The sequence below is a fragment of the Octodon degus genome, unplaced genomic scaffold (genome assembly GCF_000260255.1).
Source record: "Octodon degus isolate 3935 unplaced genomic scaffold, OctDeg1.0 scaffold00048, whole genome shotgun sequence".
Classification (NCBI taxonomy): Eukaryota; Metazoa; Chordata; class Mammalia; order Rodentia; family Octodontidae; genus Octodon; species Octodon degus.
Window position 1 is genome coordinate 10,844,485 of NW_004524624.1, and position 18,294 is coordinate 10,862,778.

Below are 18,294 nucleotides of genomic sequence, written 5' to 3' on the forward strand. Positions count from 1 at the left end.
TAAGTACAAGTTTTTTCTTTCTTTTTTTCCTGGTACCAGGAATTGAACTCAGGACTTTACACTTAAAGTACAATTTTTAAGATCCCTATTTACTCTTCTATCCTACCTCAAAGTGATCCTCCTGCCTCAGCCTTCAGGACAGAGACTTTCAGGCATGACCTATCAGGGCTAGCTGAGGGCTCTATTGTTCTACATGGAACTTCATCATTCATTGCTTAGTCTACAAAGCGAATTGGTGGTCCCTCCCTCTTGGGCTGCAGCGGGAGCTCAGGGTCCTTCCCTTCTCTTAGATGTAGAACCTCCCTGCACAGCAGAACCCCAGGGTTTCAGCCCCCTGACTCTGCAGCGATCAAAGATGGACAGCAAGGCCCAGGTCACGTCAACGATACTGCAGTGCTGAGTGAGCCTGTGACCCTGTCTGACTGAACAGTGGTGCTGTGCAGGAGCTACTGAGGAAACTGAGGCACAGAGGGATTAAAGAACTGGCCCTGGGGGCGAGGGGCAGCGCTGGTTGGGCGTGAGGCTGCTGCAGGGGAACCGGAGCTACCCTGAAGCCCAGGTTGAACCCTAAGATGAAAAAAGCTGATCTGTTTGAGCTCTGAAGGGGCTTAAGTGATTTTAGCCTCATCAAGTGATGAAAAACATCCACCCGAAAATATTATTATTATTATTATTATTATTTTTCCTTCAAGCTTTTATTGAAGTGCAATGATCCAGGATGAATTTTAGATCTTGCTAAAAGTGACCACATCCATGGACTGCACATAGTTCCCGGAAGCAGAGATCTGTCTTCCAGCATATCTGCTCCAACTTCATCATCTTCAACCACACACTGTATTTGCAGCTTTTTAATTCCATATCCCACTGGAACTAGTTTAGAGGAGCCCCAGCCCAAGCCACCCACTTGAATGCTTCGCAGCACTCCTCTAGTTTCACCGGACCTGTTTCGTCGTCCCAAGATTTCACATCTAGCAGGATGGAAGACTTGGCAACAAGCGCAGGGTTTTTGGGTTTATACTGTGCAAGCTGTTCTTCCCGTAGTCTCTTTGCTTCTCCACTTTCCTCTTCATCATCAGAACCGAAGAGCGCAATATCCTCATCGTCTTTACTGTCCGCAGCTCCACCTCCGGTGCTGTCTTCCGCACTGGCAGGGCTGTACTTGCCTAAAGCTTTCTTCACTCCGGCAGGCTGGCCTCTTCCTTTCCGTAGGACTCCATGTGATTGTACCAACGTAGCAAGTGGCACAAGCCGGCAGGCGGGGGCAGGAGACTGCTTCAGACCCGCCACATCCGCCTGTGCGGGCACAAAGCCCGCGATGTAGCTCTTTCAGCCAGGTAATCACAATCGCTGCGCACCCGCGGGCTCTTCAGGTCTCCGCAGCCCACGCTCGGCTGTCTGCGGGAGCTGGGCAGGGTGCACTGCAGAGCGCTGAAGGCCGGCGCCCAGCGCGGAGAGAAAAAAAGGCCTGAAAATACCATCGATGGGAATGCAGAAAGGTTTTGGGCGGCCACAGGAATGTTTACCCAGGAGTTTATTATTTGTTTTCACAAACATGTAAAAATGGAAAAGCTCATAATCGAGTTACTTAGTACAGACTCTGTGTGTGTGTGTGTGTGTGTGTGTGTGTGTGTGTGTGTATTTTAGGGAAAGGCCTACAGGATGTTCAGGGTCTCACTACTAGATTGGACTCATAGTGATCTGCCTGTTTACAGCCTCCCAAGAGCTGGGGTTACAGACGCGTGCCACCACACCCAGTCTCAATTGCCACCTCAACATGCCCACCCAGGGGGGTTGGGATCAAACTCACTTTAATCCACTAAGCTATCTGGCCAGCCTCCCTTCAATTTTTTTTTTTTTTTTTTTTTTTTCCGAAACTGGGGATTGAACTCAGGCCCTTGTGCTTGCCAGGGAAGCGCTTATTCTACTGAGCCATCTCCCCAGCCCCTCCCTTCAATTTTTAAAAAATATTTATTTATTTATTTGGTACAGGATCTCACTACACAGGTTGGACTCATAATGATCTTCCTGTCTCAGTCTCCCCAATACTGGGATTATAGGTGTGCACCATCATGCCCATTTTCTGTGGCTGGCACAGTGCGCCTGGGTTTCTGGGGCCAGCACGACATGTGGTACCAGGGATTGAACCCAGGTCCTTGTGCTTGCCAGGCAGGAACTTAGACCATCAGGCTATCTCCCAACCCTCAATTTTTTTATTTTAGGGGGCTTGCTAGTTAGCTCAGTTGTTTAAAGCACCTCATGGGCAATGCAGTCAGTCGCAGGGGACTGCTGCTCAATCCCCAGCTCCGCAAGCCACACCATACCCGCCCTTAAGGCAGCCTGAAATAGCCAAAACAACAAAAACCTTCTCCAAATCCTCTTCCTCCTCCTCCCCCTCCTCCTCTTTTTTTTTTTCCAGACAGAGTCTTGCTATGTAGTTCAGGTTGGCCTCCACCTCATGGTGCTCCTCTTGCCTCAGCCTCCCAAATACTGGAATTACAGCTGTGCACCACCACAGCTGGCAAACATTACCAAATTTCCATAGCAAGTGCAGAAGAGGATGGGATAGGGAGGTGGGAGAGCAAAGCCTTCCCCAAAGCGGCACAGACCTGGGGTTTGTTGGTCTGGAAGACACTAAGCTGCAACTGGGGGCTGGTGGGCAAAGGGTGCTGGAGACTTGGGACTCCCAAGAGTGCACCAAAGGCTGCCAGCTACAGAGTGACCTAGGGGACCCTGGCTCCAAGCTTGACCTAAGACCACTCTCAATTGCTGTCTTAAGTTGTCTGAAAAAAATAATGAAAAGTTCTCTTTAGAGGAAGACAGCATTGTCTGGCCCTCATAGGATTTCTATAAATAATTTTTCAAAAACAATGTCTAGGCCTGGGCATATAGCTCTGTGGTGGAGTCCTTGCTTAGGATTTGCTAGGGCCTGAGTTTCACCAGCACCATAAAAACAAACAAAACTCAGTGCCCAGCACACAGAGTCACTCAGGGACAGAAGACAGCATAAGGACAGCAAGAACAAGGGGTCAGAAAAACAGACTCACCAGATACTGAAAGGATCAGCACAGACTACAGAACAAAATACTTATTATACCCCTGGACTAAAACTGAAGACTGGAAAACTGCATGGAAATAGGACATTATTTTATTTTATTTATTTATTTATTTATTTTGGTGGAACTGGGGTTTTGAACTCAGGTCCTTGTGCTTGTCAGGCAAGCGCTTATTCTACTGAGCCACTTTCCCTGCCCCAGGACATTATTTTAAATGATGAAGAAGTTGAGGATGTAGCTCAGTGGGTGGGCTTGTGATTAGCACCCATGGGTCCCTGGGTTCAGTTCCCAGCACCCAAGATAAATAAAGGTGTAAATAACACAAATAATATAGTGAATTTAAACAAAAGAACATGCAAATTGTGGAGAGCACTTGCCCACCACACACAAGGCCCTGGGTTCAATTTCTACTACCACTGAAAAAGACAATAAAAATGAAATAAAAGAAGTGAGTTCTTGGGGCCGGGGAGATGGCTCAGTAGAATAAGCGCTTGCCTGACAAGCACAAGTGTGAGTTCAATCCCAGGTTCCGCCAAAAAAAAAAAAAAAAAAAAAAAGAAGTGAATTCTGGAACTGAAAATTACGATAACCAAAATTGTGAACTGCAACAGAGGGATGGGGAAGTAGCTCAGTGGTAGGGCGTGCGTGTGAGGTCCTCAGTCCAACCCCGTGCCACAAAAAAAAAGAAAAACAAAGACACTGACTAATATGCTCGTGGCAGGGTGCTCATCCTTAGCGAGTAGAGAAATGCAAGTCAAAACCACGAGGATGTGTCACTTCACACCCCCTAGGATGGCTAGGAGAAGAGAACGGTGGACAAGGACTGAGATAAATGAGAACCCTCAAGACCAACTGTCTTTGACTATAACCAGGCTGTTCCTGGAAAGGTGGCGGCGGGAGGCCTCCCACCGGGCCAGTGAGTGTGCTCCCAGGGAGTCTTGAGAGGAATGGAAACAAGTGCCGCGCAGGAACATGTGCACGAAACGCACAGCAGTGCTACTGCTAGCGGTCACGGCCAGTGGGGTGGCAAGCACCTGTAATCCATGCACTGTGGGAGGCCAAGCTAGAATTACAAGTTTGCAGCCTGAGTAATTTGGTGACTTAGTGACATTCTGCCACCAAAAAAAAAAAAAAAGAAAGAAAGAAAGAAAGAAAAAAGAAAAAGAAAAAGAAAAAGAAAAGAAATGACAATCTAAAATAAAGCTGGGATGTAGCTTAGTACTAAGGACCTGAGTTCAATTCCCAGTTAAACTAACACCACCACCATGAACAACAAAAACAAAAAAAAAGTCAAAAAGTGGAAGGGACCCAAATACTTACAAGTTGATGAATGGGCCAACAAAGTGGTTACTATTCATCCTAAAAAAGAACGGGGTACTGTTTAATGTTTAGCATGAAGAAACCTTGAAAATATTAACTGATGAAAGAAAGCAGACACCCAATCCTGTATATGGAATGATTTCATTTCTATAAAAGGTCCAGAACAGGCAGATCTACAGACAGAAGTAGCTCAGTGCCCACTGAGGCTTGGGGAGGGCCATGGACCGGGGAAAGATGGCTGCCGAGAAGGGACCAGAGTCTCTTTGGGCGATAAGCGTGGTTGAACACTGATTGTATACGTCTTGTGATTATACAAAATTGATTTAATCATATGCTTTATTTTTTTTAAAAGTGTTTTTATTGGGCTGGAGAGATGGCTCAGTGGTCTAAGGCACCTGCTTGGAACAAGCTTGGCAAAGCACAGGGACCGCGGTTCAATCCCCCAGCACCACATGCCAGTCAGCCCCGCCCCCTGGTGGGCTGAGCTGGCCACACACACACACACACACACACACACACACAATGAAAAAAATAAATAAATAAAATTTAAAAAAAAAAGTGTTTTTATTTTATTTGTGTGTGTGTGTGTGTGTGGCCAGCTCAGCCCACCAGGGGGTGGGGCTGGCTGGCATGTGGTGCTGGGGGATTGAACCGCGGTCCCTGTGCTTTGCGAAGCTTATGCTTGTTCTAAGTAGGTGCTTTAGACCACTGAGCCATCTCACCAGCCCCTAATCATATGCTTTAAGTGGGTGTTACATGTTAAGTGAAATGACCTCTCACCCCAGGGAAGGCTGAGGCAGGAGGATGGCTGTAAGTTCCAGGCTAGCCTGAGCTCCATAGTGAGTTCCAGGTCAGCCTGAACTCCACAGCAAGGCCCTATATCAAACAAACAACAACAAAAAAACTAAACTAAAACTAAAAACAGGACAAAACAAAACCATAAAGCAACCCAACATGGTATGGTAGTATTTAAAAATATTAAAGCACAGAGCTGGAGAGACGGCTCAGTGGAATAAGCACTTCCCTGGCAAGTGCAAGGGCCTGAGTTCAATCCCCAGTTCCACAAAAAAAAAAAAAAAAAAAACCCACCAGTTTGCCCCTTAGCTCAATTCTTTAAGTGGCTGCTTTAACAAAGCAGTCAGGCTCAGGTTGCTGTGGTTCGATCCCCAGGACTCAAACCTGCCCTGAAGGCATTCGGAGCCAGCCAAAAAATAAAAATAAATTTAAAAAAAATATTAAGGCAGAGAAAAAAAAATATCAAGGCACATTCCAGGCCTGTACCTGGAGGTACTTCTGAGCAACTTTCAAAGCAAGAGACTGCACAGGACCCCAACAAAGCCCCCAAGACATAAAATCTCAGGAACCAAGAGCAGTGTATTTGCCAGCATCTCTCCAGAGGACTGCAGTCCACCAGTGTGGAGCACAAAGCCCTGTTTCCACTTTTATATTGTTTGCATCCTCCAGGGCAGTTTTTCACTGGAAATCAGCCTGAAATGAGGTTACAGAAGCAAAAGCAGTGATGACAGGGACTGAACTTGATCTAGGTGCAGGAAGCGCACAGCAGTCCCACACGCGGCCAGGCACACAGCAGTGAGTCTCCTAAGGGAGCTGAGGGGTGGTTTCCCCCAGGAGCCTGGCTGTGCAGTTCATCCACAGTTGTCCAGTTTCAGTTGGTGGTGGTCTCTGCTTTCACTTCTATCAAATATTTCTAGAAGAAATAAGGTCAAACTTGTATCAGCACAAAGGTGAAGTAATCTTGCAGCTGGGGAGATAGCTCAGTAGCATAAGTGCCTGCCTGGCAAGTGCAAGGTCCTGAGTTCATTTACTGGTATCGCAAAAAAAAAAAAAAAAAAAAGCTCAAGTAATCTTTTTTTTTTTTTGGTGGAACCTGGGATTGAATTCAGGCCCTTGTTTATGCTTCTGAGCTACCTCCCTGGCCCCTCAAGTAATCCTATTCATCAACTCATTTTATTTTATTTTGTGGCTGGCTCATCCTGCCCTGGTGGCTGGGCCGAAGGGGCATGCGGTGCCAGTTATTTATGTATGTATTTATTTATTTATTTATTTATTTATTTATTTATTTTTGCAGAGCCAGGGATTGAACTCAGGCCCTTGTGCTTGCCAGGCAAGTGCTTATTCAACTGAGCTATTTCCCCGGCCCCTGGTGCCAGTTATTGAACCACAGTCCACTGAGCTATCTTGCCGGTCCCCATCATCAACTCATTTTAAGGTAGAAAAGTCTTGTGTGTTTGCTAGGGCTTGAAATCCAGGGCCTCTGATCTGGTAAACTGATGCTATCTACCCCTGAGCTACACCCCCTACTAGGTTTTTTTTGTTGTTGTTGTTTTTTTCCCAGAACGGAGGATTGAACTCAGGCCCTTGAGCTTGCCAGGGAAGTGCTTATTCCACTGAGCCATCTCCCCGGCCCCTCTTTTTTCTTTTTGGTACCAGGAATGGAACTCAGGACCTCAAGCCTGCCAGGCAGGAGCTGTGCCACTGAGCTATATCTCCGGAGCTCCTGTATTCTTGAGACAGGTTCTCACTAACTTGCCCAGGCTGGCCTGAAATTTGCAATCCTTCTGCTTCAGCCAACCAGCTAGGCCCGCAGGAGTTCCCCACCATTTGAAGTTTGGAGGTTGGTTACCTTTATAACAGCACTGATCCAATTCTTGAGGCCTCCTCCTAATATCACAATGGAGGAGGATGTCAACACAAGATCTGGGAAGACATAACACTTACTTTGTTACCCAAACCTCAAACTAGGGAGTTATTTTAGACTTTTCCACTAGCATTTAAATGGGTTGTCAATCTTTACCCCCACTCACTGGGCATTGAAACTAGGCCCAACACTCTGAACTACATCATCAGCTCTTTATTTTATTTATTTATTTGGCTGGCTCAGCCCGCCCTGAGGGTGGTGCTGGGTGGAACGTGGTGCGGGGATGGGGGATCGAACCGCGGTCCCCTGCGGCTGCCTAAACTTGTCTAAACAGGTGCTTTAGAATGCTGAGCTATCTCACCAGCCCCACCAGCTTTTTTTTTTTTTTGGTGGAACCGGGGATTAAACTCAGGTCCTTGCACTTGCCAGGGAAGCGCTTATTCCACTGAGCCATCTCCCTATCCCCCCCTTTTTTAAAAATTTATTTATTTTGGTTTTCTCACACAGGGTCTTTCTATGCAGCTCAGGCTGGCCTCACACAGCACCCTCGTCCTGCCTCAGCCTTCCGTGTGCTGAGATCACAGCTGTGTGCCGCCATGCCTGGCTCGGACCTGTACTTTACTATGCCTGTTCACCGTGGCTGCTGGGGACAGCGGGCGCACACGCCTAACTCTGCTCCTTTCCCTTCAGCCTTTGCCGGGAGCCGTCAAGCACCTCCCATTGCCCTTTAAAAGCAGATGCTCGGGTCGGCTAATTGCCTCCACCGAGCTAGGACCCCGACCAAAGGCTCCGCCCCCCACTCCCAGTGGAATGGGACAGCGCTTCCCCTGCAGAAGGCCGCGCAGGCGCTCAGGGCAGTAGCACGTGACGCCCGGAGGCCCTAGCGCGGGGGGCGGAGCTTTCGGGGTGGGGGCGGGTTCTGAGCCTCCTTTTGCCCGCTCATTGGTGTTCGTGATGACGGACAGATGGAGTCCGCCAAATAGCGATAGGGCGATAACTGGCCAGAAAATAGAGGGCTGTGGCGGAGACGGGGAAGTAGCGGCGGGTGTGGGATTGGAAACTGCTGAGGCTCAGCTTGGCGCTGACTAGGTTCACCACTTCCCCCGACAGGGGTCAGGAAGTCTGTCTTTCTGCAAAGGCGTCCTGACAGGAGGGTCACCGGGATCTGCACCCTGCTGGCCGGCCGAGTCTTCATTCCTACCCTTGAGGCTCCAGGGCCCTGTCCCCAGCTGCCCTTTAGCTCTGTTCCCCTCCCTGGTGACGGGTACGATGCCCGTGGTGAGGGCTGACTGCCAACAGAAGCTCTGAGCAGCAAACGGGGGCACATCCTCAGCCTGAAGCCTCCAGTGTGTGCTCAACCTCAGCCCCAGTCCCAAGCAAGGGGAGAGTGCAGCCCCCTTCGCCCTTCTGTGCAGCTCTGGCCTCACTTGGTGCATCACTGCTGGGGCCTGTCCTGCTCAGGCCACTGGCATTTGGACCAACCCATACCACAGCACTGATCACATCACGACACTTGTCACAGCTCGTGGACCGTGACTAACTTAAGGGCAGGGCTATGTTTTTAAGACACGTAACCTCCAAGTCTTGTACAGTATGCACAGAGGAACAGAGGGTCAAGAAATGGATGCAGTGCGGGTCAGTGCATGGCTCCAGGGATCAAAAGCGAAGATTTTAAACGGGCTGCCGCTAGGTGTGATGGGGAATGCCTGTAACCCCAGTGCTGTAGAAGCTGAGCCAGGAGGACCACCTTGAATTTGAGGGCTGCTTGAGTTACATAGTGACACTCAAAAATAAAATAATAAAATACAGCAGAGGCTGGACTGCTCAGTGTAGAATGTGTGCTTAACCTTCATTTGGCCCTCAGTGTGATCCCAACTGCAAAAGACATAAAATACTATGCTGGCCTATGGCATTTTTCTGGGTTCATCAAGGATACAAACAGTATCTTTTTCACTGTAAATCCTGATAATGAGGTGACGCTCCTTGTTACATGTGTGAACAGGGTCAGGACAGATAGTTAAGTAGTGCAGTTACAGTTTGATTAGGGGAATGGCTTCTTTTGGCTCACAGCAGGACTTGGGCCTGGGGCTAGTCACTGAGGGAAATCCTCACGGCTTTGGAGGGTGTGTTTGTGTGTGACAGACAATGAGGACGCCAGATCCAGGAGGTGTTTACTATAATATGTTCAAAGAGGGTGGGGCAGGGCTCCCCAGTCTGATCCTCCAAGTCTATGTAGTGACTCATTCTTTCTTGGACTCAGGGGCAGGGCTGACATTGGTTCTCCCTGTTGGACCCTGCTCCCCACTAGTATTCCCAGTGTTTCCAGCCACTAGAGCCACGTTCCTCAGATAGTTGATGTTGAAGCAGTTGGTCTGTTCATCCCCAGGCCTCCGGTCACAGCACAAGGCAGAGTCTCTCCAGAAGTTCCGCCGGGGACCACAGAGATCATCAATGAAGGCTAATTTCTGATGGAGAACAATAAAGCAGAGGTATTGGTGGGGGGATCCAGAAGTCAGGCATCAATATCTGGATGTATAATGTCCTCCTCTCATCATCTGCTCCTGTTCTCATGTTGGATCCCTACCTGGGACCCTAAAAGTGTAGGGCTGACTTCACAGCTGGATTCCTTGTAACTGACAGATGTGCACATGTGGAAATGCCAGAAGCTTGACACCCAGAGAAGGCATAATTGGAACTTAGAGGAGTGGGGAGCAGGCTAGGTCAGGAACCAAGGAAATAGATTTTTCTGGGGTTGACTGAAGGTACAACAGAGAAGAACAGCCTGAAGCCCTAGCCCTCTCCCCAACTCCCATACATTCCTCTGCGGACTGGGACCTCTTCCCCAGAGCTCACCTCTTCCTCAGCACAGCAGGCCTGTTCTGGAAATGGCAGCTCACAGCAACGGGCGGTCATGTTCCAGATCAGCCCAGGAATCTGTTTACTATGTTGTGGAATAAGCAGGGGTGAGGGTCTCTGAACATACCCTGGCATTGGAATGGTATGGGGACTATGAGTTTTCTCTGTAAGTGCACACAGGCATCTGGGCCACCCCATACCACAGCACTGATCACATCACTGACACTTGTCATGACTTGTGGACCAGAAGGGAGGAGTGGAAAGCAAGAATGTTGGGGAAGAATTGGGCAAAACTCACTGCTTGCTGATAACTCTTTGGTTTCCACAGAGATGGCCCATGAGATTGGGGGTGATTCGGCTGAGATCAAGGGTCAAGATGTCCTGATCATAGTTGGGGTAGGGGGCTCGCCGGGCAAAGCACTCATCACGCATAGGGCTGGGTGGGTAGTGGCAACATGTGTGGTGGTGGGTCTTTATGGCCTGCTCCCAGTCACAATATTGGTCCAGGGCATCCTCCCACTGTGGTGAGAGAGAAAAGTAAGAAGCTTGCGCCCTTGGCCCCTTCTCCCATGGTCTGCTTCCCTTAACAGCCCAGCTCTGAGACAAGGGCTCTGGCCTCGGGCCAGAGGGAAGGTGAAGAACCTGAGGGCCAGGAGGCAGCAGTGTGGGGATTGGGATGCAGTGGATGGGAGGAAGCACAGACTACATTTGGAGGTGGCCACTGACATGCACTGGAACAGTGGTTGGAGAGGGACAGGCGAGGCAGAGCAGGCGGATGGGTGGCAGCCAGATGCATGGTGTTCATGGGGTTGTGGATGGACGAGGTCAGAACTGTAGCATGTAGGCTCGGATGAACTGATTCATAACAGACACATGGACGGACGTATGGATGGATAATCACAAGCAGACGGACGTGCACGTGCTCACAACAGGGAGGCGCATGGGTGGATGGATCAGTGGACTCAGAGGTCAGAGCCAGGCAGGCCGGGACATCACTTACAGCCTTCTGTGCACAGGTATGGTTGCTCCTCGGGTGGCAGCAGCGCTGGAATTCAACCTCCAGCTGCGTCAGAGCCCGTAGCTGCCTTTGGATGGGGTCAGTAGCTGGGAGGTTGCGTGGCATAGAACGCAAACGTCTCAGGTGGCAGATGTTCTTGACATTGTCCAGTGTGGGTAGCCCAGGGGGAAAGGGTACCTCCAGGCCCACAGAAATACCAGGCTGGTGGCTGGGGCAGGCCTGGAGCTGGTAGTGTGGCTGAGGAGCTCCCTCCTGGAAGCAGGCAAACCGGGCTTCCCCCTGCTGCTTGCAGCAGGAGTACGGTCGGGTCTTGACCGAGAACTCGGCCTCACAGAACTGGGTCATGGAATCCTCCCACTAGAGCAAGAGGGGTGGGTCAGCCCAGAAGCCCCACGCCCACATCCCTGCCTTCCTCCAGGGTCCAATAAAGATCCCTGGCAGCTAAGTAAGAGCAGCAGCAGCAGCAGCTGTCCTCTGCTCTCCTGACCTGGAGCCACATGATAGGGCCAACACATGGCTCTGAGGGTCCTCCACCCCAGGCACCGGGATCCCAACCCTTACCACAAGTTTTGCACACTCCAGGCGGTGTGTGGTGCTCTGGCAGCGGCAGCAGCGGGAATAGCCAGTCTCCAGCAAATTGAGGGTCTCACCCTGGCGGCTAAGGTGGGAGTAGCCAGTCTGGGGCAGGTTCCACGGGCCGTATACCACAGGTTGTCGGCCCGGGAGGCAGATTTGGTTGAGATTGTCTGCAGAAGGCCGCCCCGGGGGGAAGTTGTCCAGCCGGTGGCCCCAGCCCCCTCGGAATCGGCCTTGCTGGCAATGCTGGGCTGGATTCCAGGACTGAGGATCTGAAGGTCTCTGACCAGTGAGGGAACCAGGCTTTTCTGGAAGGGAGAAAACAGTGAGGTGTGGATGTGGAGGCTTCCACATAGGCTGGAGAAGCAAGGAAGACTAAAGGAGTTAGAATGAGGAGAAAAGGTTGGGAGGACATAGGGGAAGCCAGCAAGAAATTAATCTGTGTCCTTACCTTTTGGATAACTGTCTAGAAAGGAGAATAAAAGCATGAAAGGGGTCACCTTGGAGCTGACCCTGCTCCTTTGCCGGATGCTCAGGTGCCAGTTCCTCTCCCCAGGGGCCAAGCATGCAGGCAGGGGATAGGAAGTCCCACACTGTCACTCACCCTCTGTCTGCCTGGACTGGACTATCTCCTCCTGGTGTGTGAGGGGTAAGCCCACTGGGGTAGAAGCATAAGTGAAAATTCTCTTAGTATGGGTGACAGGCATTAGACTAGTCTCAGCCATAAAGAGGAACTCAGCAGAGAGGCAAGTAAGAATAGAAACAATCTTCATATCACTTAATCACAGAAACATCAGATAGCTATTGTGTTTTCAATTTTACAGATGAAGACATTTAGGCTTATGAGTTTAATCCCCAGTTCTGGAAAAACAAACAAACAAACAAACAAAATGATATTTAGGCTTAGAGAGGCAACTAAGTCCTCTGAGGTGGGGGCCAGGGAAGTGGCTCAGTGGAATAAGCACGTCCCAGGCAAGCACAAGGACCTGAGTTCAATCCCTCGTTCTGCAAAAAAATAATAAAATAAAAGATAAAAGTCCTCTGAGGTGACAAAGCTGGTATGTGGCACGGCCACCAGCTTGCCTGCCTCTGGGGTACGACCTGGGGTGAAGGGACTACAGAATAGAGGGAGTTGCTTACTTTCTTTCTGTCCAGTAAGTTGATGGGGAGGGGGCAGCTCTTGCTGGAGAGGGATCTCTTCCTGAGAGACAGGGGTGCCCACTGGAAGACGGGGGTGAGGACACAAGTGGTGCAGGTGAGACAGCGCCAGCACGCTTGTGGGGTTGGAGGCTGGGAATGAACATGTGCTCACCTTTCTTTTCATCAAAGTGCTGGGGAGGGCGCTGTTCTTGCTGGAGGGGGATCTCTTCCTGAGGGACTGGGGGGAAGTTCACTGTAAAACAGGGGAGAGGACACAAAGGGTGTGGATCACACGAAGCCCAGCGTGTGAGATGGCAGTGAGCTGACAGGGAAGAGGCAGGGAATGAGCCTGGCTCATTTTTCTTTTCAACAGGGCCCAGGGGAGGAAAGTGGCAAAAGAGGGGGTACAGAAGTGGCTATTCTACCAGGTGGGAGAGGGGCTGGGCTGCTCCACTCTGCCTCTCTGAACAATATGAAGAAGGCTCTGGTAGAAAGCTGAGAGGTAGTTGTGGTCTTACCTTCTGTCTGTCCCTCAAAGCGCGGGCCATGCTGAGAAGAGTGATGGTGGCCCTCCGGGAAGCCCTGGCTCCAGCTCAGGGGTGGGGATGGGGGTTCTGCGTAGCCAACTAGAGACAGGAGAGAGAGCCTGCAGCTTCTCCTGGACTCCCAATCCCATTTTGCACTGTTAAACTTTCATCTTCCCTCTTTTTGGTGGTACTGGGATGGCACCCAGACCCTCGTGTTAGGCAAGTATTCTACCACTTACCTACACCCCAGGCTTTTTCCTCCCTTTTTATTTTGAGCCAAGATCTAGTTAAGTGCTCAGGCTGGCCTCAAACTTTTGATTGTACTGCCTCAGTCTCCATAATAGCCAAGATTGCGGGAACGCATCAACAGTGCCTGGCTCTTACCTTCTTCAAAGAGCTGGGTGGAACGTACTGGCCTCAGTTCTCTCTGTCTTGTAAGCTTGAAGCCTGGGAGAGAGAGGACAAGTCAGGTATAGTTTTGAGCGAGTCTTTCCTGGCCTTGAGCAAAGGATGGTGAAATTGGAGGCTCAGTGTAGGAAACAAACCAAGACATGAGAACCATCCCTACTAGATTGTGCCTGTCCCCATGTCACCTAGATGTGGCTAAGAAAGCTTGGGCCAGGAGCTGAACCTAAAGAGTAATGACATGGGGTGAAGGACAGGATAATCTCCTGCCAGCAGCTCTCTGTAGGGCTTGTGGTGTCCTCTCAGCAGCTGCTCTGTGATTTTTTTTTTTTTTTTTTTTTTTGTACTGGGAAATGAACTCAGGACCTTGCGCTTACCAGGCAGGTTCTGTGCAATTGAGCTATATCCCTGGCCTGTGATGCTTTTTAGCTTTCTGAGAAGTCTGACCTGAGCTGCCCAGGGCATTATCTGCCCAGCCCTCCACCCCTGGCCCTACTCTAGGCACATTAAACATCTTTCAGCTTTTTAGTAGGATTTCAGTGCCCTTTAAATTGGACACTGAAACTTAACACAAAGTTTAGCTCCTCCTAAACTTAGTTCTCAATTTGGAACCTGGGCGACTGGGCCAAGCACAGACGAAAGGAATCACTTGTAACTGATCCGCAAGCACAAAAGCCTAGGAACTGGGAGGGGCGACAACCGTAAGGCTTTACCAAACCGTGGGCTCTGTGTTGATATTCTCACAAGTCTCCATCCGGGAGTTTGTTCTGTTCAGACTACAAAGCAGGGTTCACACCCGATCCATAGAGGATGTAGTTTGTGAGTGCCCCACTTAGTTCTTCCTCTAGCTCCAGGGCTCAGCAAACTGATTTTCTTTTTTTAAGATTCTGAGACAAGGTTTTGCTATATAGCTCATTTTGGCCTTGAACTACTATACCCAAGCTGGCTTCAAACTTGTGGCAGCCCTCCTGCCTCAGCCTTGAGTGTGTGTCTTTACATCCTGCTCAGGAAATTGGTTTTGAGCAGGGAGGAGGAGGGTCCCTTCACCAGCCCCACAGCCCTCTCACCTACATCTTCCCTAGGCAGAGGTTCTTTGTGTTCACCTCCTGCTCAGCTGTCTACTTCAGCTCAATTTTCAGTTTCTTAGCAGCAATCTCTAGGACTCCTCTTTGTTCTCCCACTTTCCTCCTAAATACTCCATTGCTACAGGCCCCCCCTTGGGCCAGCTGAAAAGAGAGCCAGGTTACTTCCAAGTGCTGACCCCACCTCTACTCACCTCCCTCAGAGGCTGCAGAAGCGACTGCCAAAAAGGCCAAGATCACGGCTGCCCGGGATATGGCCCCCATGCTGGGCCCTGGAAGCTGGCTTGTCTGGAGCAGACCTGGATTTGGAGTGCGGGGCTCCTGGAAGCCTGCTGCTCTGGTAGCTCTTACTGCTGTTGTGAACTCCAGGGCCGGCTCCCTTTTATATGCTGCCTGGTGCTCTCTCGCCCTCTTCAGCTTCCTGCCATGACTCAGTGCGGGCTGCTCCACCTCTAGCAGCCACTCCTCCCAAACTCACTGGGAGCCTTCTGAGGATTCAGAAGGAGGCAAAAGGAGCATCTGTATGACCCGAGGAGAAATTGACTCAGAATCATGGGGCAGGAGACATTTGAGCTCCTCCATTTGCACCTTACTTCTGTGAAAAAGGGATCCCACAACCTACTAAACTGGTTTGGGGAACAGGGTACTAAGGAGTTAAGCATAGAAGAATACAACCATTGTCTCAGTAACAACCTGTGGGACAAAAGAGGGCCAGAGCCAGGCACATGCCTGTAACCCCACCTCTTGGGAGGCTGAGGCAGGAGGGTCATGAAGTGAGTGAGGCCAGTTGGGAATACACAAGAAAATACTGTCTCAAAAAACAAATAAATGGGGGCCGGGGAGATGGCTCAGTAGAGTAAGTGCTTGCCTGGCAAGCACAAGGGCCTGAGTTCAATCCCCGGTTCTGCAAAAAAATAAATAAATAAATAAAATAAAAATAAATGAAAGGGGGAGATAGTGGTGCTTTGTTTCAACTGCCTCTTAGAAGTCAGAGATGGAGAGATACCTTACAGCTTCAAGTTTATTTATTTTTTAATGCTTTTCTTCTTTATTTTTTCATTTTACTCTTCGCATCCACACCCTAGTTTCCTTCCTTTGGAAGACCCCAAAACAAAGTCCCCTTAGAGTGCACACACACAGTTCTGAGGATTCTGCACTACACTTGGGTTGCATGAGGAAAAGCTGGAGGCTCGCACAGATCTCCGCCTTATCTACCAGCGAAGGCTCAGAAAACTTCCTCAGCGTTAGCGACCCTGGCGCTCTGCAGCTCCAGCAGCCTCTGCACGGCCGCGGTCAAGTCCCACTCCCCAAGCTGGCGATTGTCTCGAGTCCGTATGTTCACTGTTCTGTTATTCTGCTCTTTCTGGCCAACAACTGCAGGAAGAGGAAAGGAGGTTTAGGAATCTCAGGGCAAATTCACGGACATGGGCTATTTCCTTTCCCTTTGTAGAAACTTAAGACTCAAATCTTTAGGAAGGGTGGGGGAAGAGCCTGCATATGGCTTAAAGGGGAATACATTTAGCTGTGCTTGGTCTCCGGCTCACTGCTCATCCTGAACAGATAAGGAAATGTCTGAGGCTTCCACACCTTATCATTTCTGGTCAGCAACCGAAGGGTCAGAAAGATGTCAGAGAATGACAGATCAAGAATGAGACAAAAAGAAACCATATGTGACTGGGCAGGAGCAACAAGGGAAAGGGAACCCAGCAGGGCTGGCATATAAATGCAAGCCCATGGGCCTCTGGGGCAGCTTGTGCTAGGTGCAGGCAGGCAGGCAAGTGGTGCAGAACTAGATGCAGGCTGATGGCAGAGCGCTCCTGCAGTCCCAGCTGCTCAGAAGGCAGGAAGACCGCAAACTTAAAGGTCACTCCAAGGAACCTAGTCAGAACCTATCTAGAGAAAAAGGCTGGAAATACAGCTCAGAGCAAAGGCCCTGGGTTCAATCTCCAGTGCCATAAAGAGGGTGGGAGCTGGGGATGCAGCTCAGTGAGAGAACATTTGTGTGCAAGACCCAGGATTCAATCCCCAGCATAAAAAAAAAAAAAAAAAAAAAAATTCTCTCATCCCTCAGGGCTGACTCACCCACCTAGGTGTAAACAAGGCTAATTAATGACAACCTTTCTGGTCCTTTCTCTCTGATGCCCCTTGGCTAGTTAATTAAACAGAAACCCTTTATGGTGGGGTTAACCCAGAACGAAACTATGGAGAGGGGCAGAGGTGGGGGGGCAGTGTGAATGGATGGAGAGGACAAGTCAGGCTTCCTCAGATGAGTGAGGAGCCCCAGTGCACCCACCCTGCACACAGGCAAGCATAATAGACAGAAGAGAAAGGGGACACAGTGCAGCTGAAAGAAACAGGGCTGGATCTGAAGTCCCTGGTGGACCCCCTCTTACCAAACTGGAAATTGTAGTGAGCAAGCTGGGCCCGGCGGACCTTCCGGCTGAGAGTCAGTCCCTGGTCTGCGTCCAGGTCACCCGTGAGCCCAGTGGCCTGTAGGCTTTGTTGTACCTGGTGATAAGTGAGTGGGAGGCTGAGGAGGGAGACTTCTGACCTCATTCTTCCTCACCTCCAGCTTGGTGCTCCTCACTTCTCACCAGCAGCCTCCTCTCAGTTCCACTCTGATATCCCCTCCCCAACCCACAACTTTTCTGTCTCCTACTGAAAAGGAGCCTCAATCTCAGTTTTTCCCTGGATGTTGCCTGCTGTTGGCCACTACTCCACCCAGCTAGCTACTCAATTCTTTTTTTTTGGTGCGGGGGAGGTACAAGGAAACGAATTCAGGACCATGGGCTGGTGCTGTGCTACTGAGCTATATACCCCACAGCTGTTCAATTCTGGAACCATCTTGATTCTCAATTCTCTTAAGAATTGGTGGGGCCAGGTAGATAGCTCAGTAGAATAAGTGCTTGCCTGGCAAGCGCAAGGGCCTGAGTTCAATCCCCAGGTCCACCAAAAAAAAAAAAAAAAAAAAAAAAAAAATCACCATGGGTTGGAAGTCAGCTTGACCTGTATAAGTGACACCCTGTTTCACTACACCCCCCTACACACAAAGAATTAAAAAGAAAACCGACAGGGCCAGCCAAATAGCTCAGCAGATTAAAGCCAGGCCCCAGGGCGCATTGAGACAGCTATCCAGACTGGTGTGCTGGCCTGTGCCTGTAATCCCAGCTCTTAGGAGGCTGTAAACAGGTGGATCACTACAAGTCCAAACTAGTAATAAGACCCTGAACACCCTGTAAACCCTTCCCTAAAAATTAAAAAAAAAAAAAAAAAAAAAACCAACGTATTTACCAAGCCCATTTTTGTGCCATGTTAGCATTTTTTTTTTTTTTTTGGCGGAACCGGGGATTGAACTCAGGCCCTTGTGCTTGCCAGGCAAGCACTTATTCTACTGAGCCATCTCCCCGGCCTCACCATGTTAGCATTTAACATTTGTTAATTTACATTTTCCACATGTGTACAAGGCAGAAAATAGGAGTTTGGCTGGGAATGGTGGCACATACCTGTAATCCCACTACTCGGGAGGCTAAGGTAGGAAGATCATTGCAAATTCAAATCCAGCCTGGGGCTGGCCAGATAGTTCAATGGACTACAGCGCCTGGGGTCAGAGGTTCAGTCCCCAGCCTGTCGTGCTGGCCTCACCCCCAGGGCGCGCTAA

At 49.9% G+C, this 18,294-nt stretch overlaps 2 protein-coding genes and 1 pseudogene across 3 annotated transcripts in view; all 3 read right to left on the minus strand.

Moving 5' to 3' along the window:
• Window positions 1-725: 725 nt before the first annotated feature.
• On the minus strand, window positions 726-1,478 carry LOC101577159 (annotated as a pseudogene).
• Window positions 1,479-9,186: 7,708 nt separating this feature from the next.
• Ecm1 (extracellular matrix protein 1) lies at window positions 9,187-15,054 on the minus strand. Of its 2 annotated transcripts, XM_023716577.1 has the most exons (12): window positions 14,831-15,054; window positions 13,534-13,596; window positions 13,141-13,248; window positions 12,795-12,875; window positions 12,623-12,703; window positions 12,087-12,140; window positions 11,934-11,948; window positions 11,468-11,790; window positions 10,889-11,263; window positions 10,187-10,407; window positions 9,886-9,973; window positions 9,187-9,497 (listed from the first exon to the last, which is right to left on the minus strand). In XM_023716577.1, the coding sequence occupies exons 1-12, from the start codon at window positions 14,898-14,900 to the stop codon at window positions 9,273-9,275; spliced, it is 1,704 nt and encodes a 567-aa protein (XP_023572345.1). In that variant the 5' UTR covers window positions 14,901-15,054; the 3' UTR covers window positions 9,187-9,272. The 2 variants fall into 2 exon arrangements, with proteins under 2 accessions (XP_023572345.1, XP_023572346.1); XM_023716578.1 differs by lacking the exon at window positions 11,934-11,948 and having other exon boundaries at window positions 14,831-15,053.
• A 591-nt stretch (window positions 15,055-15,645) lies between these two features.
• Window positions 15,646-18,294, minus strand: part of Tars2 (threonyl-tRNA synthetase 2, mitochondrial) — a 19,124-nt gene continuing 16,475 nt past the window's right edge. Inside the window, exons 17-18 of the mRNA XM_004632394.2 lie at window positions 17,030-17,144; window positions 15,646-16,010 (exon numbers count right to left, since the gene is read on the minus strand). Of these exons, the coding sequence (XP_004632451.1) occupies window positions 15,862-16,010; window positions 17,030-17,144 (264 nt within the window). The 3' untranslated portion in view covers window positions 15,646-15,861. The remainder of the gene's footprint in view (window positions 16,011-17,029; window positions 17,145-18,294) is intronic.

What these genes read in the sequence shown, in the direction of transcription:
- Ecm1 (XM_023716577.1), bottom strand. Translation starts at nt 14,900, where the DNA reads ATGGGGGCCATATCCCGGGCAGCCGTGATCTTGGCCTTTTTGGCAGTC. An exon ending in GCACTTTGATGAAAAGAAAG is followed by an intron (nt 12,704 to 12,794) that starts GTGAGCACATGT and finishes CCCGTCTTCCAG; the next exon opens with TGGGCACCCCTGTCTCTCAG. An exon ending in TGGAGTGTGCAAAACTTGTG is followed by an intron (nt 11,264 to 11,467) that starts GTAAGGGTTGGG and finishes CTCTTGCTCTAG; the next exon opens with TGGGAGGATTCCATGACCCA.